Source organism: Diaphorina citri, unplaced genomic scaffold (genome assembly GCF_000475195.1).
Source record: "Diaphorina citri unplaced genomic scaffold, Diaci psyllid genome assembly version 1.1 scaffold1647, whole genome shotgun sequence".
Taxonomy (NCBI): Eukaryota; Metazoa; Arthropoda; class Insecta; order Hemiptera; family Psyllidae; genus Diaphorina; species Diaphorina citri.
Window position 1 is genome coordinate 42,196 of NW_007379073.1, and position 21,466 is coordinate 63,661.

Here is a 21,466-nt window from a genome sequence, read left to right on the forward strand (position 1 = left end):
GATTAAAAAAATGCCGGTAAATCGTGAACTTTGACGTCACGGCATACGCTCCCGTAGGCGATGACGTTAGCGGTATCGACGCCAACAGTCAGGCCAGCTGTTCCAGTAACGAGGTGAAAACCGCCGCCCCCAACTCGAGACGCAAGGATAAGAAGAAGAAAAAGTCGGCCAGTACGACCAATGTTCCGGCGAGTGTTCCTAAGGCGACGAACGGTGGCAAGGTGCAGAAGAACGCGTCGACCAGTGCCGTGGCGACGAAACAGGAGAAGAGTAACGCCGCGACAAAAGCCGCCGCTGAGACGAGTAGCAAGAAGGTAAGTAATCTGGGATAGTAGCAGTTCTGCACTAGTACGGGTCTGAAATTAGAATAAAGTTATACCTTGTATAACGCCGCGACGAAAGCCGCCGCTGAGACGAGTAGCAAGAAGGTAAGTAATCTGGGATAGTAGCAGTTCTCCACTATACATACATAACTAGTATCGTTCCATCTCATCTGATGGGTCAATTTACCAAGCCTCTCCACCATCTTCTGTCATTGTATCGTTCTTCTCGCTCTATATCTTCCCTTGGAAACCCTTACTTGTAATGTCATCTCTTATCATGTCTCTATATCTTTTTCTTGGTCTTCCTTCTGTTCTGCACTAGTACGGGTCTGAAATTAGAATAAAGTTATACCTTGTTCATCCTGCCAGAATGAGACTGAAAAATCCCTTTACTCCCAAAGTCTAAACAAGGTCTTACATATTTCATAGGTAAAGTTTACAAATGAGTAAATAAATGGGGCCACGGTTAGCCAGTGGTAACGCGCTTGCTTGTCATCCTAACCTATATAATGCCCTTGTTCCATGCCCACCAGCGACAGAAATTTGTACTTATTTTTGTTGTTGTTGTTGTTAACGTTGGCGACTACATCTCCGTCTCCAGTCCCAGGAGCTGCGCCACCTCTACAGGGTTGGTCCATAAGGCTGTTGGGTCCAGGATGGTTGGAAGGTCTGGACAGTTGAACAGGTGGTGGACGTCGTGAGGTGATCCACTGCACCTGGGACATCGATCAGGCACAGATGGATCTATTCTGGCCATGTAGTGCTGCAGTAGTTTGCACCAGCCGGATCTGAGTTGGGCAAGGGTGGCTCGGGTCGATCTTGGGAGTGACACCTCAGCACTGTTGATGTCCGGGACCACATTGGTACCGAGAACACGGTTGGACATGTAACCTTCGATTGCATCGTTCACGATGTTGGTGTGGATGTTCTTGGCTATGTGTTTGATGTTCTCGTTGGTTACGCTGTCCCCCATTAGGTGTCGTTCTCGTAGTATGGGGAGGTAGGTGTTCACTAGTGACCTCCTAATGCTTCGGGGGGGTTGTGGTGCAGTGACGATGTTGTTACATGTGTGAGATGGAAGTAGACATGTAGCAAGGTATTGCAGTGAGAGAAGGATGTTGTGCTGCTGGACGTGCTAAGGATAAGAAATCATCAGCATATAAGAAGGTAATAGTCGAATTAGATAGGTTAGGAGATAGTAGAGACGAAGAGTGAACCAGCTAGTGTGTCTAGTAATACAGCTGTAACTCCGCCAGGCAGTACCAGTGCTAAGGATAAGAAATCATCAGCATATAAGAAGGTAATAGTCGAATTAGATAGGTTAGGAGATAGTAGAGACTAAGAGTGAACCAGCTAGTGTGTCTAGTAATACAGCTGTAACTCCGCCAGGCAGTACCAGTGCTAAGGATAAGAAATCCGCAGCATATAAGAAGGTAATAGTCGAATTAGATAGGTTAGGAGATAGTAGAGACTAAGAGTGAACCAGCTAGTGTGTCTAGTAATACAGCTGTAACTCCGCCAGGAAGTACCAGTGCTAAGGATAAGAAATCCGCAGCATATAAGAAGGTAAATAACATCAGATAGAGCAATTCTGGCAGTAGAGGACTAGGTTCGAATCCAGGTTGTGTCAGATTTCGAAATAAACGAGTCTTTTCTCTTGTAATATGGACCCGTTCTTAATGGTGTGACGAGAATGAAAACAACTCAATGATGAAATTGAAACCCCAAAATCCTTATTCCGAATCTGAATTCTGTCTTGAGGATAGTTTCAAATTCTGAGAGATTCAAAGGGTACAATAATATGCCTTGTGTGTGTGTGTCTCTGTTTTTTTTTTTTTTTTTTTTTTTTTTTTTTTTTTTTTAGGTTTCCTAGAGGAAACTGTAGCTACTGAGGTATTACCGTCCCAAATTCGAATAGGGAGGGAATAAGGACAGGATAGGAACCGTAACTTTTTGGGATAATGTTCGTCCCAGTTGGGAATTGAATCTAGCTGATTAGGCTTGCAAAGTCTTCTTTTGAATTTCGGCTTTTGTTTGACAAGTTTCTAATTTTCTCCCATTCTCCTCGCAGTATCACGAGCTAACAACTCCACGCAAGGAGCCTCAGCATCTCATATTCGAATCATCACGTCACCCAGCCGAGCGTGAAGATTTTGAAGCCACGGGCAATGATACGTTCAAGGAGAGAAAACGAACCTCACTCATGTCTCTCTACTCTGATGGGGAACTGATAGCCAGCTCCTCTGGTGTTAAGATACCTCCCACCAAACAACAGGTAAGGGAAATGCTACTCATCTGTTTGTTCAATGAAAGCTCTCACAGCGAAATATCTTCGAGGGCCCTTGAAAGAAATGGTTTCGCCATAATTCCCGAGCGAGGAATAATACAGTAATTTTGTTTAGAGCAACCTTCGTGGTCGAGGTATCACACGAGGCTTGCACGCCGTAGGTCGCGGGTTCAATTCCCGGCGGGGTCGAAGTTTTTTTGGCCCTGTGCTTGGAGTTCGGGGTGCACTCAGCCTCGTGAGGACAATTGAGGAGCGCAAAGTCTTCTTTGGAATTTCGGCTTTTGTTTGACAAGTTTCTAATTTTCTCCCATTCTCCTCGCAGTATCACGAGCTAACACCACGCAAGGAGCCTCAGCATCTCATATTCGAATCATCACGTCACCCAGCCGAGCGTGAAGATTTTGAAGCCACGGGCAACGATACGTTCAAGGAGAGAAAACGAACCTCACTCATGTCTCTCTACTCTGATGGGGAACTGATAGCCAGCTCCTCTGGTGTTAAGATACCTCCCACCAAACAACAGGTAAGGGAAATGGTGCTCATCTGTTTGTTCAGTGAAAGCTCTCACAGCGAAATATCTTCGAGAGCCCCTACCCCTACGGAGTCCTTTTAAGAAATGGTTTCCCCATAATTTCTGACCGAGGAATAACATAGTAATTTTGTTTAGAGCAACCTTCATGGCCGAGTAAGTATCACACGAGGCTTGCACGCCGGAGGTCGCGGGTTCAATTCCCGTAGGGGTCGAATCTTTTTTGGCCCTGTGCTTGGAGTCCGAGGTGCACTCAGCCTCGTGAGGACAATTGAGGAGCTACTTTTATCGAGTAGCGACCAGGGGTGATATTACCAGTGTTGATTGATGATACGAGTAGATAAAAATTAGTAATGCTGTGATACGAAAAAGCTCTTTGCTTTAACACAAAGGTTCATGATTTGATTTGATTTTTTCGTGTATTATTATGAAAGCTCTCACAGCGAAATATCTTCGAAGGCCCTTTTAAGAAATGGTTTCCCCATAATTTCTGACCGAGGAATAACATAGTAATTTTACTTAGAGCAACCTTCGTGGCGGAGTAGGTATCACACTAGGCTTGCACGCCGGAGTTCGCGGGTTCAATTCTCGGCGAAGTCGAAGTTTTTTTGGCTCTGTGCTTGAAGTTCGGGGTGCACTCAGCCTCGTGAGGACAATTGAGGAGCTACTTTTATCGAGTAGCGACCAGGGGTGATATTACCAGTGTTGTTTGATGATAGGAGTATATAAAAATTAGTAATGCTGTGATACGAAAAAGCTCTTGGCTTTAACACAAAGGTTCATGATTTGATTTGATTTTTTCATGTATTGTTTTGATAATTAATTTAACACACTGTTTTACATTTTAAGGGACTACTAATAAAATTTATTTCGCCTTTGTGTTTGATTTTCTCGCAGGTGGGAGGCAGGAGGGAAGAAGGATGGAAGGAGGTGGTGAGGAAATATCTCAACACAACGTTTCGGCCTCCTCTATTCAACGCGTCCATCCCTCCTCCTGTGGTACCTTTCCCCACACAGAACAAGTTCCCACCTACACGATGGCCCTACGCTATGAACTACAATCCGAACCAACCCCCTGACATGATGAACCTTATAGCACATAGCCAGGCAGGGGATCTGTTCAGTACTACCATGGAGAACACGCCCCCCACCTCCCCCCCACATGCAATGGATGGAGGGGAGAGGAGAGTCCCCCCTCGCCCTATAGGAACTGAACGTGCCTGGAAGAATTATAACAATGTTATCGGTAGCACGCCACTGGAGGACCCAGCACCCTGGCTACAACAAGATAAATCCTTCGGGGGCATAGGTGATAACAGGCACCTGTTCAGGAACTCTGCAGTGCCCCAGTACTCTCGCCTCCCCCTCCCTGAGGACCTGGCACCTCCCCTGCCTGCAGGTACACATCTCCTGGACAACTACCAGGACGCAGCACAACATTACAACATGAATGGAGGCGCCACACTCATGTTACTTCCCCAGCAGCAGCAATCCTTCGGTCTAGCGTCTCTCCTGCCTGACGCCCTCAAACCTGACACCTCCTGGTGCATGTCAGATGTTCCCCTCACTGCTGATAAACCACAGCCACCGCCTGTCTGGACCAAGTGGACCAACTGATATAACACAACACACGTTCATTACTTTTCATTTTCTCTATACCTTATTACCTACTTCGAATATATTTTTTTCCAGTTGCTTTTTTTTCTCTTTTTTCAATTTTTTTCTTTTGAGAAAATTTGTAAAAGCGGTAGATTGGTGAATCCTGATGGAACGATATGGATGACTTGGAATGCGAAATAATACATTTCAATCACTCCCAGGATGAAGGGCCTCTGTCAGTTAGTAGCAACTATAACAGAAGCCCTTCTCCCTGGGAACGATTCATTTGTCTGGAAAACAGTAGTAATTTGAAGGACAGATGAGAATTAAATTATTGGGGAACAACATTTGTGACCAGGATGTAGTTATGGATTATTTTCCGTATTTTCTTGCCTTAAGTTTCCCTTTGTGAATTTCAATTCTTTTTGTGCAATTGCTAAGGGAATTATTTCTAGTGTAAAAGCTACAAGTGAATTCCTATTAGTGTAAATGGTAAGTGAATTCCTTCTATTGTATTTGCTAAGTGAATTCCTTGTTGTGTTACAGCTGTGAGTGCTGCCCCTACTCCACTGATCAATGGAATGAGAGCGTCTGCTCCCAGACCTGCTGTACCTCGACTTGTAGCTGCAGGTATGTATTTTATACTATCCTCTATCAAATTATCATACTATGTACCTTCTATTAGATATGAACTGCTGTATATACTATAAGACTGACGTAAGTATAACAAGAATGATCTTTTTTTTTATGAAATGACTGCTACAAGACTTGTGTGGTCTGTGTCGTTAGCATATCCAGTCCGTAGTAATCGTAGTATGCCTCGAAAAGACAGTACTTCCCATTTGAGTGCTAGGTCAACACAAGAACACTAGAAAGTAATTCGTTGAAATACGAGTGCATTTTTTTTATTTTATTATTATTTTTTCTCGATGTTTTGTTTTGATTGGAATGTGTAAAATGAAGATATAACTAATGCATTCTATTTTACTTTCTTTTTGAGTGATAAAAATATTTTGCTTTCTCTTTGTTTCAGCGGTGTATTATTTTGATAATTAATTTAACACACTGTTTTACATTTTAAGGGACTACTAATAAAATTTATTTCGACTTTGTGTTTGATTTTCTCGCAGGTGGGAGGCAGGAGGGAAGAAGGATGGAAGGAGGTGGTGAGGAAATATCTCAACACAACGTTTCGCCACAAGAAGGTGTCCGTACCTCTCAATGCTATCAGTCGGGTTATAGGACGGGGTGGCAGCAATATCAACGCTATACGCAGTGCCACCAGTGATGTATTATTTTGATGGTTAATTTTCCACACTGTTTTACATTTTAAGGGACTACTAATAAAATTTATTTCGACTTTGCGTTTGATTTTCTCGCAGGTGGGAGGCAGGAGGGAAGAAGGTTGGAAGGAGGTGGTGAGGAAATATCTCAACACAACGTTTCGCCATAAGAAGGTGTCCGTACCTCTCAATGCTATCAGTCGGGTTATAGGACGGGGTGGCAGCAATATCAACGCTATACGCAGTGCCACCAGTGCTCATATTGAAGTAGAGAAACAATGCAAGGGACAGGGAGAACGAATCATCACTATTAAAGGTAAGAAACTTGTGTAAACCAATCAAATAGATGAGATAGGACTAATCTATTGAAGACTTATGTGAAGCTGCATATCCAACATTAAGTGTAGGGACCCCAAATTTCAAGGATCGACGTGCAGTGTTCCCAGGATGAAGGGCCTCTGTCAGTTAGTAGCAACTATAACAGAGGCCGTTCTCCCTGGGAACGATTCATTTGTCTGGAAAACAGTAGTAATTTGAAGGACAGATGAGAACTTCTAAAGTTCTGTCTATTAGTTTTTGCTTTGTCATCAATAATAATAATTCGCAAGTGTTTATCTTGTTGAAATACATTTATAATTTCCATAAAAATCGTACCTGGCAATCGCGAGTTATAGCGGAAAAAAAGGGAATTTTCAATCTTTTCCTGGCAGTATAGCCAGAAAAAGATACAATTCTATTCGAAAGCCTCTATGGAGTTCAAGGTGTGAAAGTGCGAACATCCAATCCCAAAAACTGTTTCCAACATTGATTTTTATTCTCCTTTTGTATCTAACCAGCTAACCACAAACCTCTCTCCCCCTCCCTCCCAGGTAATAACGAAGCTATCAAGCAAGCTCACTCTCTCATCAACGCTCTCATCCGAGATCCAGACGTAGACCTACTCAAGTTACTATATAAATGGGGACACGGTCAGCCAGTGGTAACGCGCTTGCTTGTCATCCTAACCTATGTATCATCCTAACCTATATAAGACCGGGTTTCATACCCACCAGCGACAGAAATTTGTACTCATTTTTCGATTGTAAATATTTCAATGGGTTACTAAACGGGAAGTATTGTTTCTCTTATCCCCCATCTGATGAGAGGCATACTACGACACAGACCACAAGCGTCTAATGTTTACCTTGTATCATTGCTACGATTTTTTCCTTTTTTCCAGTTGGTCTCACTGACTTGTGGGGACCATATGGGAGCCGCATATTTAATGATGGATCTGGATATTGCTTTGTACTTATTTTTCGATTGTAAATATTTCAATGGGTTACTAAACGGGAAGTATTGTTCCTCTTATCCCCCATCTGATGAGAGGCATACTACGACACAGACCACAAGCGTCTAATGTTTACCTTGTATCATTGCTACGATTTTTTCCCAAGTAGTCAATGCCTGACAATCGCCTATAAATAAATAAATAAATAAACCTTTATTTGGTGGTCATTAAAGGCACAATACAATACATACTTATAACTTTAGAAAAACATACAAAGAGTAATCCTACCTATGAATATATTAAAAGCTACAAGTGAATTCCTATTAGTGTAAATGGTAATTGAATTCCTTCTATTGTATTTGCTAAGTGAATTCCTTGTTGTGTTATAGCTGTCAGTGCTGCCCCTACTCCACTGATCAATGGAATGAGAGCGTCTGCTCCCAGACCTGCTGTACCTCGACTTGTAGCTGCAGGTATGTATTTACCATCACATCATGTGAGCTCATGGGGAGTCAGAACGATGTAGTTCAATGTTTTCCTATAATATTGTAGGTGATTTCGTTCATGAGAGCCACACTGCCCTCACGTGACGTGATAGCCAAGGTAACTAGGCTGGCCGAGTTTGAACTTTAATTCTCGAGGAACCTTTTCAATTTCGAAGAGGGGAAAATCCATGAAAACCAGCGATTTTTTTTTGTCCGATAGACCAAGACGGTGTGTTTATGTAACGGGCTAGGATGAGCTCGGACGACGTGAGATAGCTGTCCCGGCGGCAATTTTTAAAATTCATTTTATATTTATTTTTGTTTGCTAAGATCCAAGTCAGACACCTCATCATTACACTCATCCTGAAATCAGACAATATGTTGTACCTAGTTGTTGTTGTTTTCAAATGCTCGGAGTTGACTTTTAGGTCATTGTCCCTCGTGCATCCCTATACTTTGCTAACAAGATGTCGCTGAAGGTTGTCGAGATATTAATAAATGTTCTGTGTTCATATTTGCTTGTAGTTTACCATAGTGGACAATATTGAACACAACTATGAGCAAACTAAACCAAGTTTTCAGACTGATATCCTGACGGAGAACTTGGCCTCTTTTTTCTCTATGTTGAGTTTTTTTGGGGGGATATCATAGCTTTTTGTGACTCAACGGCTAAGGATATATCAATTTTTTTCCTCTTCCTAACGAGACTGCGTGACGCGCTGGCTAGGAAAAAAGTAAGTTTCCCCATACGAGTAAGTTTTAAAAGAAAAACAACTTGCCTTTTCCAGATCTAACTGCCCCATTGCTTCTGGTAGATCAATCTGGGCTCCCATAGACTCATCAGGCCTATGAGTAAAATCCTCTATATTCTCGTCTTTACGATACCATCCCATATCTAGATGATATCGTACAGTACACACTTGATTCAAACTCCAATACAAATCAGAATCTTACCGATGGATGACTTGGAATGCGAAATAATACATTTCAATCACTCCCAGGATGAAGGGCCTCTGTCAGTTAGTAGCAACTATAACAGAGGCCCGTCTTCCTGGGTACGATTCATTTGTCTGGAAAACAGTAGTAATTTGAAGGACAGATGAGAGAACTTCTAAAGTTGTATCACAACTTTGGTGCTCACTGCAACATTGTAGGATTTTCCAAATAACTCAATAATCCTAACATCCAATGTTTACCTACCATGCTGGCACCGGTCGGTCGCTATGCGCATTTATATGTCATAGCTACTCATTTTCCTCACGAGGGTGAGTGGGCCCTGAAACAGCCAGTCACGTAATCAATCATTTGCATGATACAAATTTCTTGAGCCCGCCGGGAATCGAACACAGGTCTCCCGCGTGTAAGGCGAGTACAGTGACCACTACACTATGGGAGCTGACATTTTTTGAATAAAAGTAATATTATTACCATTACCTTGGGTTTCGTCTTCAGGAGTTTGGTTAGAATAAATGTAAATGCAGTTTCTTTGTGTTATTATGTCACAACTTTGGTGCTCACTGCAGCATTGTAGGATTTTCCCATATTATTATTAGACGTTTTTTTATGTAATGATTTTTTTCCTTGTTGATTAAAATATTTTTATTTTTAATCTTTGTTTTTCCTGCCGATTAAAAATAAATTATATAACTATTTTTCTGCTCTGTTCTCTGTCCTGTTGGTTCTCTTTATTTTTATCATGTGTTTTTTATTTTTTTTTTCACATTTTTTTTTTTCAGATTTTTTCTTCTCTTTTTATCTCTTTGGAAATTTCCATCTTGTCTAATGATTGATTGCTCTCTCTCTTTCTCCCTCTCTCCCTCCCTTTCTCTCTCCCTCTCTCCCTCCCTTTCTCTCTCCCTCCCTCTCTCCCTTTCTCTCCCTCTCCCTCTCTCTTTCCCTCTCTCTCTCCCCTCCCTCTCTCTCTCTCTCTCTCCCTCTCTCTCTCTCTCTCTCCCCCTTCCCTTCTCTTCCCTCCACTTTCTATTAAGGTCCTTTTTTCATGCATTCAAAAAAGCTCCCACTCAAAATTAAAAGAGAAAACATGAGAGAAAGAGAGAGGGAGAGAAAGAGAGAGAGAGAGAGAGAGAGAGACAGAGACAGAAAGAGAGAGAAGAGTAGTTATGACAGATTATTATTATTATTATTATTATTATTATTCACTCCCAGGATGAAGGGCCTCTGTCAGTTAGTAGCAACTATAACAGAAGCCCTTCTCCCTGGGAACGATTCATTTGTCTGGAAAACAGTAGTAATTTGAAGGACAGATGAGAGAACTTCTAAAGTTCTGTCTATTAGTTTTTGCTTTGTCATCAATAATAATAATTCGCAAGTGTTTATCTTGTTGAAATACATTTATTGCTAATTAACATAATATGTTATTATTTTTATTTTAGAGAGCGCAGTTATTTATTGAAAATATTTTATATTGTAGTTACTTATGATTTTGAAATGTTGAGTACGGTTTGGCATAGTCCAGGGTAAAATATAAAATCTAAATCATACTTTATATTACATCAATCCGAGTTTTTACTTTTCATTTTCCATCACCTCTTTCCTTTCATCGGACCGCCCTAGGTGCGGTGCCTGAAAATGTCTGAATCAACGCATTCAGACCTCCTTAGGCTGGCCGTACATTGGAACCGTAGTCTATTTTACATCACCTCTTTCCTTTTATCGGACCGCCCTAGGTGCGGTGCCTGAAAATGTCTGAATCAACGCATTCAGACCTCCTTAGGCTGGCCGTACATTGGAACCGTAGTCCCGCGTTCACTCCCTTAAATTCAAACCTATGAAAATGATTCAGGCCTCTAACAGTCTAACACCTTAGGAGACCTAAGTCAGACTACGCTCTAAATCTAAATGTCCGGCAGGCCTTAAACTACTAAGGTCATGTCGGGTTTTTATGCCTCATCTTTTTCGCTGGGATTTCATCTAGTACAACTTTCCTCACGAGGCTGAGTGCACCCTAAAATAGTATCCAACTCCCCAAATCGTCCCTGACATGCTGAAAGAACTAAGAAAGAAGAAAAAAACGGATGTTTTGGAACAAAGAATGAAAATATAAAAAAAAGAGACTTCAATGTATTTGAAATCTCAACAAGAAAGAAACCAAACGCTAACAAATTATTCAGGAATGATAAATTTCAAAATGGGTGAAAAAGGAGTTACCAGTACAACTTTCCTCACGAGGCTGAGTGCACCCTAAAATAGTATCCAACTTCCCAAATCGTCCCTGACATGCTGAAAGAACTAAGAAAGAAGAAAAAAAGAACGGATGTTTTGGAACAAAGAATGAAAATATAAAAAAGAGACTTAAATGTATTTGAAATCTCAACAAGAAAGAAACCAAACGCTAACAAATTATTCAGGAATGATAAATTTCAAAATGGGTGAAAAAGGAGTTTCACTAAAACGTCAGCTAAGTCAGCCATCTAAAAACCTTTTCTTCAGATCAATCAAGTCTTAACACCAATAGAACCTTAGGCATAGGAAATACCCGAATTAGGATATACCCAATGTTTTCCACTGTCAGGGGAGAAGTCATGGATTTCTTCCCAGGAGTCACTGGGAATCCTGTATACAAAAAAAAAAAAAAAAAAAAAAAAAAAAAAAAAACAACTGGAATTGGCGGATTATCCTGATTATGTTCAATCCTGGATCGAGACTATGTAATCTAGGTATGAAATATAGCGGAATCCTTAATTAATATGAAACCAGAGATGATCCGATTTGGTAAGCCCTGGTAACCTAGATTCTAGAATACCTAGATCTATCCAGTAAAAAAGAAACAGCCTGTTTGTTCACACTGCACGATTTTTTTCTTCGTTGGCAATGTGAACACACTAATACATGTGTATACATATACGCCTCGAGGCCACCTCAAAAAAAAAAAACCTTGCACGTGGGAGACCCGGGTTCGATTCCCGGCGGGGGCAAGAAATTTTGTATCATGCAAATGATTGATTCCGTGACTGGCTGTTGCGGGGCCCACTCAGCCTCGTGAGGAAAATGAGTAGCTATGGCATATAAATGCGCATAGCGACCGGTGCCAGCATGGTAGGTAAACATTGGATTTTAGGATTATTGAGATATTGGGAAAATCCTACAATGCTGCAGTGAGCACCAAAGTTGTGACATAATAACACAAAGAAACTGCATTTACATTACATTACATAGGAAAACATAGTTTTTTTTAAAAGATGGTTGACAGAGGGAACTGTAACTGCTAAGGTCTTATCGTTCCGAAATAGAAGAGAGAAGGAAGACAGGATAGGAGAAAGCCAGCCGTTCCGAGAACGAACATTCCCTCTGTCAAACATCTTGAATTTCCGTCCGGGACGGATTTTATCCTAAACAGATAAGGTTCCTTCCGGGAACGGCTGACTTTCTTGTATCTAGTCTTCCTTCTCTCTTCGCTTTCGGGGCGATCAGACTTTAGTAGTTCCCTCTATCAAAACTCTTCAAGAACAGCAGTAAAGTTCTCTCTATCAAAACTCTTCAAATAAAGAAAATGAGAAAAAAAGCAAAATGAGCAAAATTAGTCATTCCACTAAAGGCTGGAAGAGGAGATTGCCCAATGGAAAAAAAGCTATTAAAAAAAAAAAAAAAAAAAAAAAAAAAAAAAAATAGATAAGGTTTCTTCCGGGAATGGCTGACTTTCTTGTATCTAGTCTTCCTTCTCTCTTCGCTTTCAGGGCGATCATACTTTAGTAGTTCCCTCTATCAAAACTCTTCAAATAAAGAACAGCAGTAAAGTTCTCTCTATCAAAACTGTTCAAATAAAGAAAATGAGAAAAAAAGCAAAATTAGTCATTCCACTAAAGACTGGAAGAGGAGATTGTTGCCCAATGGGAAAAAAGCTATTAAAAAAAAAAACTTGAAAAACTATTCCAGACTTACCACAACTTTCATGAAGGTGGGTTCATCGTGATTGCTGATGGTATGGATGAGCTCTTGCATGACAGCATTCTCGTCTACATCACACGCCAAGTCCACACCGTGCAGAACACAGGACAACGCTTGTACGGGCACAATTGTCCAGTCCTCTTTCACTGCACGGATGCTGAAAAAAAAAAGGAATTTTTAATTGTTTTAAGCATGTGTAAATGCTTGTCACAACGATATTTGTAATAATTGGGGAACCTCTTTGGTGGCTATTACCATTAATATCTTTAATAAGGGACTTTTCAGTCCTATGCGAGCAGTATAAATAAGCACTATTATTATCATTATTATTTTAGACTCTTTATTGGTTATAACCTTATAACTCCATGTACACCAATACAAGGAATTACAAATAAAGGGCGAAATTGCCATGCAAAAGGTCCCGGGTTCGAATCCCACCATCGACAAAAATTTGTACTCGTTTTTCGATTGCAAATATTTCAACGGGTTACTTAAAAAAAGGAATTTTTAATTGTTTTAAGCATGCGTAAATGCTTGTCACAACGATATTTGTAATAATTGGGGAACAATTAGTGGCAACCTCTTTGGTGGCTATTACCATTAATATCTTTAATAAGGGACTTTTCAGTCCTATGCGAGCAGTATAAATAAGCACTATTATTATTATTATTTTAGACTCTATTGGTTATAACTCCATGTATACCAATACAAGAAATTACAAATAAAGGGCGAAATTATTGCATAAGGCAACCTCCACCATTCAACCATGTTTACCTTGTTCAACCAAAGTATAAACTATTACCTGTCCTTATTAACGACCTCATTGATCCCCGTGTCCACACACTTGACATGTACACTGGTAGACTCAGGGCTGGTATCACCTCCCAACACACAGGCACGGTGCCACGTTACATTCCCATCATCCTCATCTTGTACACCGGCAATGCATCTCATACCCGGCCCTGGTACTCGGAGCAGAGGTTGAGAGCTGGCTTCACGCTGTATCTCCGCGTCCAACGATGTGAACTGAGCCACGATCCGCTTCAACTGTGAGAAGATAGCAACGGGGGAAAATGTTAGGTCCTTTTTTATTATTATTTTTAGGTTTGACAGAGGGAACTGTAACTGCTAAGATCTTATCGTCCCGAAATCGAAGAGAGAAGGAAGAAAGACGGGATAGGAGAAAGCCAGCCGTTCTAAGGCAGACCGCTACCAACCAAGGCAACTAGACTGGCTACGTTAGGTCCTTTCTCCCTTGGAACTCTGAATAAAGTTTGTTCTCAGAACGGCTGGCTTTCTCCTATCCTGTCTTCCTTCTCTCTTCACTGTCGGGACGATAAGACCTTAGCAGTTATGGTTCCCTCTATCATACAATTCCTACCAAACATAAACGTAATCGTTCCATCAGTTGATGGGTTAATGTAAAACCTCTAGAAAAAGGACAATTAAAATGCACTATTTTTTTTTTTTTACTTAAAGGCACATTCTATTACACTTCGCCAGCCTCGTTAGCTTAGTTGGTAGTGCGTCTGCCTTGTAAGCGCTAGGCCGCGGGTTCGATTCCCGCCCGGGGCGGATTTTATCCTGATGGGATAATGTTCGTTCTCGGAACGGCTGGCTTTCTCCTATCCTGTCTTCCTTCTCTCTCCGATTTCGGGACGATAAGACCCTAGAGTTACAGTTCCCTCTGTCAAACCTCTTAAAAAAAAAAAAAAAAAAAAAAAAAAAATCAAAGTATTTGTAGATCATCATCTCCCTCTGTTTTTTGGCATTAAAAAGTGCGAAGTTCTGATGTCTGGAATCAGGCCAAGATTTTTTCTTACATAGTTAGGTATAGGAAAAGCTAAAAGTAACTAATGTTTTGAACTTGAACGTAGCTTCTGGTATTGGTACCCCAAGATGGTCAGTCAAGAAAAATGAAAAAAAAAAAAAAAAAAAAAAAAAAAAAAAAAAAAAAAAAAAAAAAACCCACTGTGTTGGTTGAAATCAAGCAGTGTTGTTGGTTGAAGTTCATGAACAAATTTACCTTGTATGGGTTATAGAGTATTGCTTATACAAGAAAGTTATAAAACCTTCAAATCTATAAGCACACTTGAAGTTTGTGGCATAGGTGATTCAAGTGTTCAAGGCTCTCATATTTTTGTGCCAAAACCAAATATGTAGGTACTTATAAATGCTGTAAGTAGGCTATACTGTGTAAAAGTCCACAAAATTTGTTACCGCTATTTTTAAAATCGATTTATCTTGGTATCTAGAAGTCGTAGAAGAAAAAGAAAAATTCGGCCTCATTTTTCTTGCTCTATGACTTTGAAATATCACCCAAGTAAGTGCAACTGATCTATTGTGAAGAAGCTCTCAGCTTCACCACAAATAAATCATGATGATGATGATGTTTTTTTGTGCAAAGTTAAAAGCCTGCGTTCACACGCTACGATTCACTTGTGCAAACCGGCTTCCACAAGCCAGTTTGTGCAAGTGACTTAAGCGTGTAAACCCAAAAACCTCTTTAAAAACAGTAAAGTAAAAATACACAAGTGATGTTTTAACTTACAGCAGCACGGCAGAGAGCTTCTATTTCGGACGCCTCATACCAGGAGATACCTTTGAGTGAACTAAGATCCAAGATATTATTTCATATACCAATCTTATTAATATTAAATAAATTCTTAAGGAGTGTCCACACATGGTCGATCAATGTCAACCGAAACTGCCTCGACAACATAAATTCACATCGTCCATCGCCCATGTGTTGAGAGAACTTTATATTTGAGAAGAAGTAAATTTTTCGTACAAGACCTCACATTCATTAATATTATTTATTAGTTTCCAAATGAATACATCTAACCTTGTTCATTTATTATTGTATGTTTTCAGGATTTGCTCAAGATGGTACCAGGACCCTCGTACATCCCCACCTCTGTCAGTATGTCACGTCTTAATCCTCGCGCTCCAGACTTCTCTTCTGTGAAGACGCAACAACAACAACAACCTCCTCTATTCAACGCGTCCATCCCTCCTCCTGTGGTACCTTTCCCCACACAGAACAAGTTCCCACCCACACGATGGCCCTACGCTATGAACTACAATCCGAACCAACCCCCTGACATGATGAACCTCATAGCACATAGCCAGGCAGGGGATTTGTTCAGTACTACCATGGAGAACACGCCCCCCACCTCCCCTCCACATGCAATGGATGGGGGGGAGAGGAGAGTCCCCCCTCGCCCTATAGGAACTGAACGTGCCTGGAAGAATTATAACAATGTCATCGGTAGCACCCCACTGGAGGACCCAGCACCCTGGCTACAACAAGATAAATCCTTCGGGGGCATAGGCGACAACAGGCACCTGTTCAGGAACTCTGCAGTGCCCCAGTACTCTCGCCTCCCCCTCCCTGAGGACCTGGCACCTCCCCTGCCTGCAGGCACATCGGTAGTACCCCACTGGAGGACCCAGCACCCTGGCTACAACAAGATAAATCCTTCGGGGGCATAGGCGACAATAGGCATCTGTTCAGGAACTCTGCAGTGCCCCAGTACTCTCGCCTCCCCCTCCCTGAGGACCTGGCACCTCCCCTGCCTGCAGGCACACATCTCCTGGACAACTACCAGGACGCAGCACAACATTACAACATGAATGGAGGCGCCACACTCATGTTACTTCCCCAGCAGCAGCAATCCTTCGGTCTAGCGTCCCTCCTACCTGACGCCCTCAAACCTGACACCTCCTGGTGCATGTCAGATGTTCCCCTCACTGCTGATAAACCACAGCCACCGCCTGTCTGGACCAAGTGGACCAACTGATATAACACAACACACGTTCATTACTTTTCATTTTCTCTATACCTTATTACCTACTTCGAATATATTTTTCTCCAGTTGCTTTTTTTCTCTTTTTTCAATTTTTTTCTTTTGAGAAAATTTGTAAAAGCGGTAGATTGGTGAATCCTGATGGAACGATATGGATGACTTCTCTTTTTTCAATTTTTTTCTTTTGAGAAAATTTGTAAAAGCGGTAGATTGGTGAATCCTGATGGAACGATATGGATGACTTCTCGTCTTTTAGTCCATCCTCAGTCTGCACAGGGTCACCTTGATTTACAGGACAACACTGCATGGGTTCTTCAGGTGAATAATCTGGATCAGCTACTAAAACGCCTACTGTATGCTTTACAGGGATTTCTTCAGGACCTAAGAAATAAAACAAATAATTGCCGTTTCTTTGTGCTGGATCGAGACTATGTAATCTAGGTATGAAATATAGCTGAATCCTTAATTAATATGAAACCAGAGATGATCCGATTTGGTAAGCCCTGGTAACCTAGATTCTAGAATACCTAGATCTATCCAGTAAAAAAGAAACAGCCTGTTCACACTGCACGATTTTTTTCTTCGTTGGCAATGTGAACACACTAATACATGTGTATACATATACGCCTCGAGGCCACCTCAAAAAAAAAAAATCCCTTTTAGGCTGGGTCATCATCTAAATGTTCAAACTTTTGTGCGAAATACAAATGTGAAAAGTTCTTTATGCGAAGTTCCAGGCCAGAGTTAATCTACCTCACTCTCCATTATGAAGCTACCACTGTCCACCAGGGGCTGATAAAGCAGCACTGTCGTCTCGGGATCTTCGAATATTTCCACCACCAGGGGAGAGCCTTTGTGTGAGCTCTTCTGTGAAACAATAGGAAAACATAGTCAGCTCCCATGGCGTAGTGGTCACTGCGCTCGCCTTGCACGCGGGAGACCCGGGTTCGATTCCCGGCGGGGTCAAGAAATTTGTATCATGCAAATGATTGATTCCGTGACTGGCTGTTGCGGGGCCCACTCAGCCTCGTGAGGAAAATGAGTAGCTATGACATATAAATGCGCATAGCGACCGGTGCCAGCATGGTAGGTAAACATTGGATTTTAGGATTATTGAGATATTGGAAAAATCCTACAATGCTGCAGTGAGCACCAAAGTTGTGACATAACACAAAGAAATTGCATTTACAAATCCTCTGTATGGTAAACAATGTAATCAAGTAAACATGTCTGCTAAATTTTATTTAAAGCGGGCAAACTGATCAAAAGTTACGGTGAAACAAGGAGTTTCATTATAAATGCAAGAGGTTTGATAGAGGGAACTGTAACTGATAAGGTCTTATCGTCCCGAAATCGACGAAGAAGGAAGACAGGATAGGAGAAAGTCGGCCATTCCGAGAGCGAACATTATTCAATCAATGTGATTTCTCAATTTTCTCGCTCTCGAATTTTCGACCCATTATTCGTTCAGGATAAAATCTGCCTTGGGTAGGAATCGAACCCGCGGCCTAGCGCTTACAAGACAGTCGCGTTACCAAAGTAACTAGGCTGGCGACTAGAAATAAAAACAAGCTTTTGGTCAGACCCAAACAGAAATCGACTTTCCATTTTTCGAATAAGCTGAATTTATTATTGTTATTTTTATTTCGTTTCAGAGGAACGAGTATTCGGAAAGCATAGGTTGTCAAATTATCAAGCAAGATGATGTTACTCAGGTAAGTAGTGCCAACAAGAAAAACTGACTTCCTTTCCAATTGAACCCACTTCCCTTATTTTGAAAAAAAAAAAAACTTTCTCCGCCAAAGACAAGAGAAACGGCAAACGAAAAATACTTATCCAAAGAGCGCTTAGAATCAGGAAAGTATTTTTCACCATTTTCTTATCTATTGTTCCTCTATTCTCTTATCCATTTCCCCAGGAGGGGTTGAGCGGACTCAAATCATGTCCCCCGGACGGTCTAGTCTGGAGACTTGCAATCTGCAGTTCGCACGCTCTATACTCGATGGGCGGGGCAAAGTCTTTCGCTCACGTGTGGTTTGAGTTTGTGCAGGAGCTACGATATCGGTGGGAGAATTCATTGCGGATACCGGGGTAAGTGAGAGACAACTTTTACCAGATTGATTTTTTTTTTCCTTAGATAAAACTTTTTACGGAATTGATTTTTTATTTTGAGATATAACTTTTTTCCTAATTGATTTTTTCGAGATACAACTTTTTACCTGGGTAATCGATTTTTTTTTTTTTTTTTTTTTTTTTTTTGGGATAAATTTTTTACCTAATTTTTTTTTTATGTATATTGAAGATCCGTGCCCTCTCTATCAACAGGTAACCTTCCTTCCTATTTATTTCATATACCAATCTTATTAAATAAATTCTTAAGGAGTGTCCACACATGGTCGATCAATGTCAACCGAAACTGCCTCGACAACATAAATTCACATCGTTCATCGCCTATGTGTTGAGAGAACTTTACATTTGAGAAGTTAATTTTTCGTACAAGACCTCACATTTATTAATATTATTTTATTAGTTTCCAAATGAATACATCTAACCTTGTTCATTTATTATTGTATGTTTTCAGGATTTGCTCAAGATGGTACCAGGACCCTCGTACATCCCCACCTCTGTCAGTATGTCACGTCTTAATCCTCGCGCTCCAGACTTCTCTTCTGTGAAGACGCAACAACAACAACAACCTCCTCTATTCAACGCGTCCATCCCTCCTCCTGTGGTACCTTTCCCCACACAGAACAAGTTCCCACCCACACGATGGCCCTACCCTATGAACTACAACCCGAACCAACCCCCTGACATGATAAACCTCATAGCACATAGCCAGGCAGGGGATCTGTTCAGTACTACCATGGAGAACACGCCCCCCACCTCCCCCCCACATGCAATGGATGGAGGGGTATTATTATTTTTAGGTTTGACAGAGGGAACTGTAACTGCTAAGGTCCTCTTATCGTCCCGAAATCGAAGAGAGAAGGAAGAAAGACAGGATAGGAGAAAGACTGCCATTCCAAGGCAGACCGCTACCAACCAAGGTAACTTGACTGGCTACGTTAGGTCCTTTCTCCATTGGAACTCACAGGTGATTAGACTAGGCTTGAAAGCACTAGGTTGCGGGTTAGATTCCCGCCCGGGGCACACTTTATCCAAAGTGGATAAGGTTTGTTCTCAGAACGGCTGGCTTTCTCCTATCCTGTCTTCCTTCTCTCTTCCCTGTCTGGACGATAAGACCTTAGCAGTTAAGGTTCCCTCTATCATACAATTCCTACCATACATAAACGTAATCGTTCCATCAGTTGATGGGTTCATGTAAAACCTCTAGAAAAAGGACAATTAAAAAGCACTATTTTTTTTTTTTACTTGAAGGCACATTCTATTTCACTTCATGTACACACATCCATGCTTAATTGCTTATCCAGGAACGGACAACTTTGGTCCGCCACGGCCGGGATTCGACGCAAACACCTCCGGGTTGGGAGTGTCAAGGACTTACCTCTTCATTGTAAGGCTCTACCAGGGTCACAGAGATGGATACCACAGGACTGAGACTAGCAATATATTGGACGTTCACCTTGAGTATAGATCCTGGCTTGAGTTTAACAGGCAGACGAGGAAACTCATAGTTGAGCTGAAACAGAAACAGGGAGAGAAAAATGGAGCAGTTGCAAATGGGTGAAAATTATTAATAAATGGTTGATTCCTACGTAAAAAGTGGTGAAAAATCCAAATCTGAGGTCAAAACTCCGAAAAAGTAACTTTAAAAGGTCGAAAATTCAAAAAAAAGGAATTTTAATTGTGTTAAGCATAAATGCTTGTCACAAATGTCGTTCCCTGCTTAATGCACTACGCTAAATTTTATGGCTTAGTGAAAAATCCAAATGTGAGGTCAAAACTCCGAAAAAGTAACTTTATTATTTTATTTATTTACACGCTAAGCAACAAGGCCATGTGTGAAAAGTAACTTTAAAAGGTCGAAAATTCAATTTACCGGTATTTTAAAAATCGATTTATCTCGGTATCTAGAAGTCGTAGAAGAAAAAGAAAAATTCCATTGGTCCTCATTTTTTCTGCTCTATGACTTTGAAATCAAGTCCACTGCGCTAACCACTACACCACTGAGGTTGGTCCTACGTAAAAAGTGGTGAAAAATCCAAATCAAAACTCCGAAAAAGTAACTTTAAAAGGTCGAAAATTCAATTTACCAGTATTTTTAAAATCGATTTATCTCGGTATCTAGAAGTCGTAGAAGAAAAAGAAAAATTCCGTTGGTCCTCATTTTTCCTGCTCTATGACTTTGAAATATCACCCAAGTAAGCGCAACTGATCTATTGTGAAGAAGCTCTCAGCTTCACCACAAATAAATCATGATGATGATGATGATGATGATGTTGTTGTTTTTTTTTTTTTTTTTTTTTGTGCAAAGTTAAAAGCCTGCGTTCACACGCTACGTTTCACTTGTGCAAACCGGCTTCCACAAGCCAGTTTGTGCAAGTGACTTAAGCGTGTAAACCCAAAAACCTCTTTAAAAACAGTAAAGTAAAAATACACAAGTGATGTTTTAACTTACAGCAGCACGGCAGAGAGCTTCTATTTCGGACGCCTCATACCAGGAGATACCTTTGAGTGAACTAAGATCCAAGTCAGACACCTCATCATTACACTCATCCTGAAATCAGACAATATGTTGTACCTAGTTATTGTTGTTTTCAAATGCTCGGAGTTGACTTTTAGGTCATTGTCCCTCGTGCATCCCTATACTTTGCTAACAAGATGTCGCTGAAGGTTGTCGAGATATTAATAAATGTTCTGTGTTCATATTTGCTTGTAGTTTACATAGTGGACAATATTGAAAACAACTATGAGCAAACTAAACCAAGTTTTCAGACTGATTTCCTGACGGAGAACTTGGCCTCTTTTTTCTCTATGTTGAGTTTTTTTGGGGGGATATCATAGCTTTTTGTGAC

General features: G+C 41.0%; 3 protein-coding genes and 1 non-coding gene across 4 annotated transcripts in view; all 4 read left to right on the top strand.

Annotated features, from left to right (window-relative positions):
- Nucleotides 1–16,544, top strand: part of LOC103516710 (ankyrin repeat and KH domain-containing protein 1) — a gene marked incomplete at its 5' end in the record, with an annotated part of 51,558 nt that extends 35,014 nt beyond the window's left edge. Inside the window, 11 exon segments of the mRNA XM_026829024.1 lie at nucleotides 147–314; nucleotides 1,785–1,889; nucleotides 2,395–2,598; nucleotides 2,933–3,133; nucleotides 6,121–6,337; nucleotides 6,891–7,000; nucleotides 12,670–12,793; nucleotides 13,577–13,730; nucleotides 15,198–15,201; nucleotides 15,556–15,948; nucleotides 16,110–16,544. Coding sequence (XP_026684825.1) covers nucleotides 147–314; nucleotides 1,785–1,889; nucleotides 2,395–2,598; nucleotides 2,933–3,133; nucleotides 6,121–6,337; nucleotides 6,891–7,000; nucleotides 12,670–12,793; nucleotides 13,577–13,730; nucleotides 15,198–15,201; nucleotides 15,556–15,948; nucleotides 16,110–16,484 — 2,055 coding nt within the window.
- Trnat-ugu lies at nucleotides 14,184–14,256 on the top strand. Its single transcript has one exon. It is a non-coding gene; the product is annotated as a tRNA-Thr (tRNA).
- A 417-nt stretch (nucleotides 16,545–16,961) lies between the features above and the next one.
- Nucleotides 16,962–18,618, top strand: LOC103516711. The gene is made up of 4 exons (XM_008481694.2): nucleotides 16,962–16,996; nucleotides 17,228–17,339; nucleotides 18,146–18,205; nucleotides 18,409–18,618. The coding sequence occupies exons 1-4, from the start codon at nucleotides 16,962–16,964 to the stop codon at nucleotides 18,583–18,585; spliced, it is 384 nt and encodes a 127-aa protein (XP_008479916.1). The 3' UTR covers nucleotides 18,586–18,618.
- Nucleotides 18,619–18,782: 164 nt separating this feature from the next.
- On the top strand, nucleotides 18,783–19,839 carry LOC103516712 (DNA-directed RNA polymerase II subunit RPB1-like). Its single transcript, XM_008481695.2, has 3 exons — nucleotides 18,783–18,815; nucleotides 19,072–19,401; nucleotides 19,825–19,839. Exons 2-3 carry the CDS (start codon nucleotides 19,084–19,086, stop codon nucleotides 19,837–19,839), a joined length of 333 nt encoding a protein of 110 aa, XP_008479917.1. The 5' UTR covers nucleotides 18,783–18,815; nucleotides 19,072–19,083.
- Nucleotides 19,840–21,466: the final 1,627 nt, after the last annotated feature.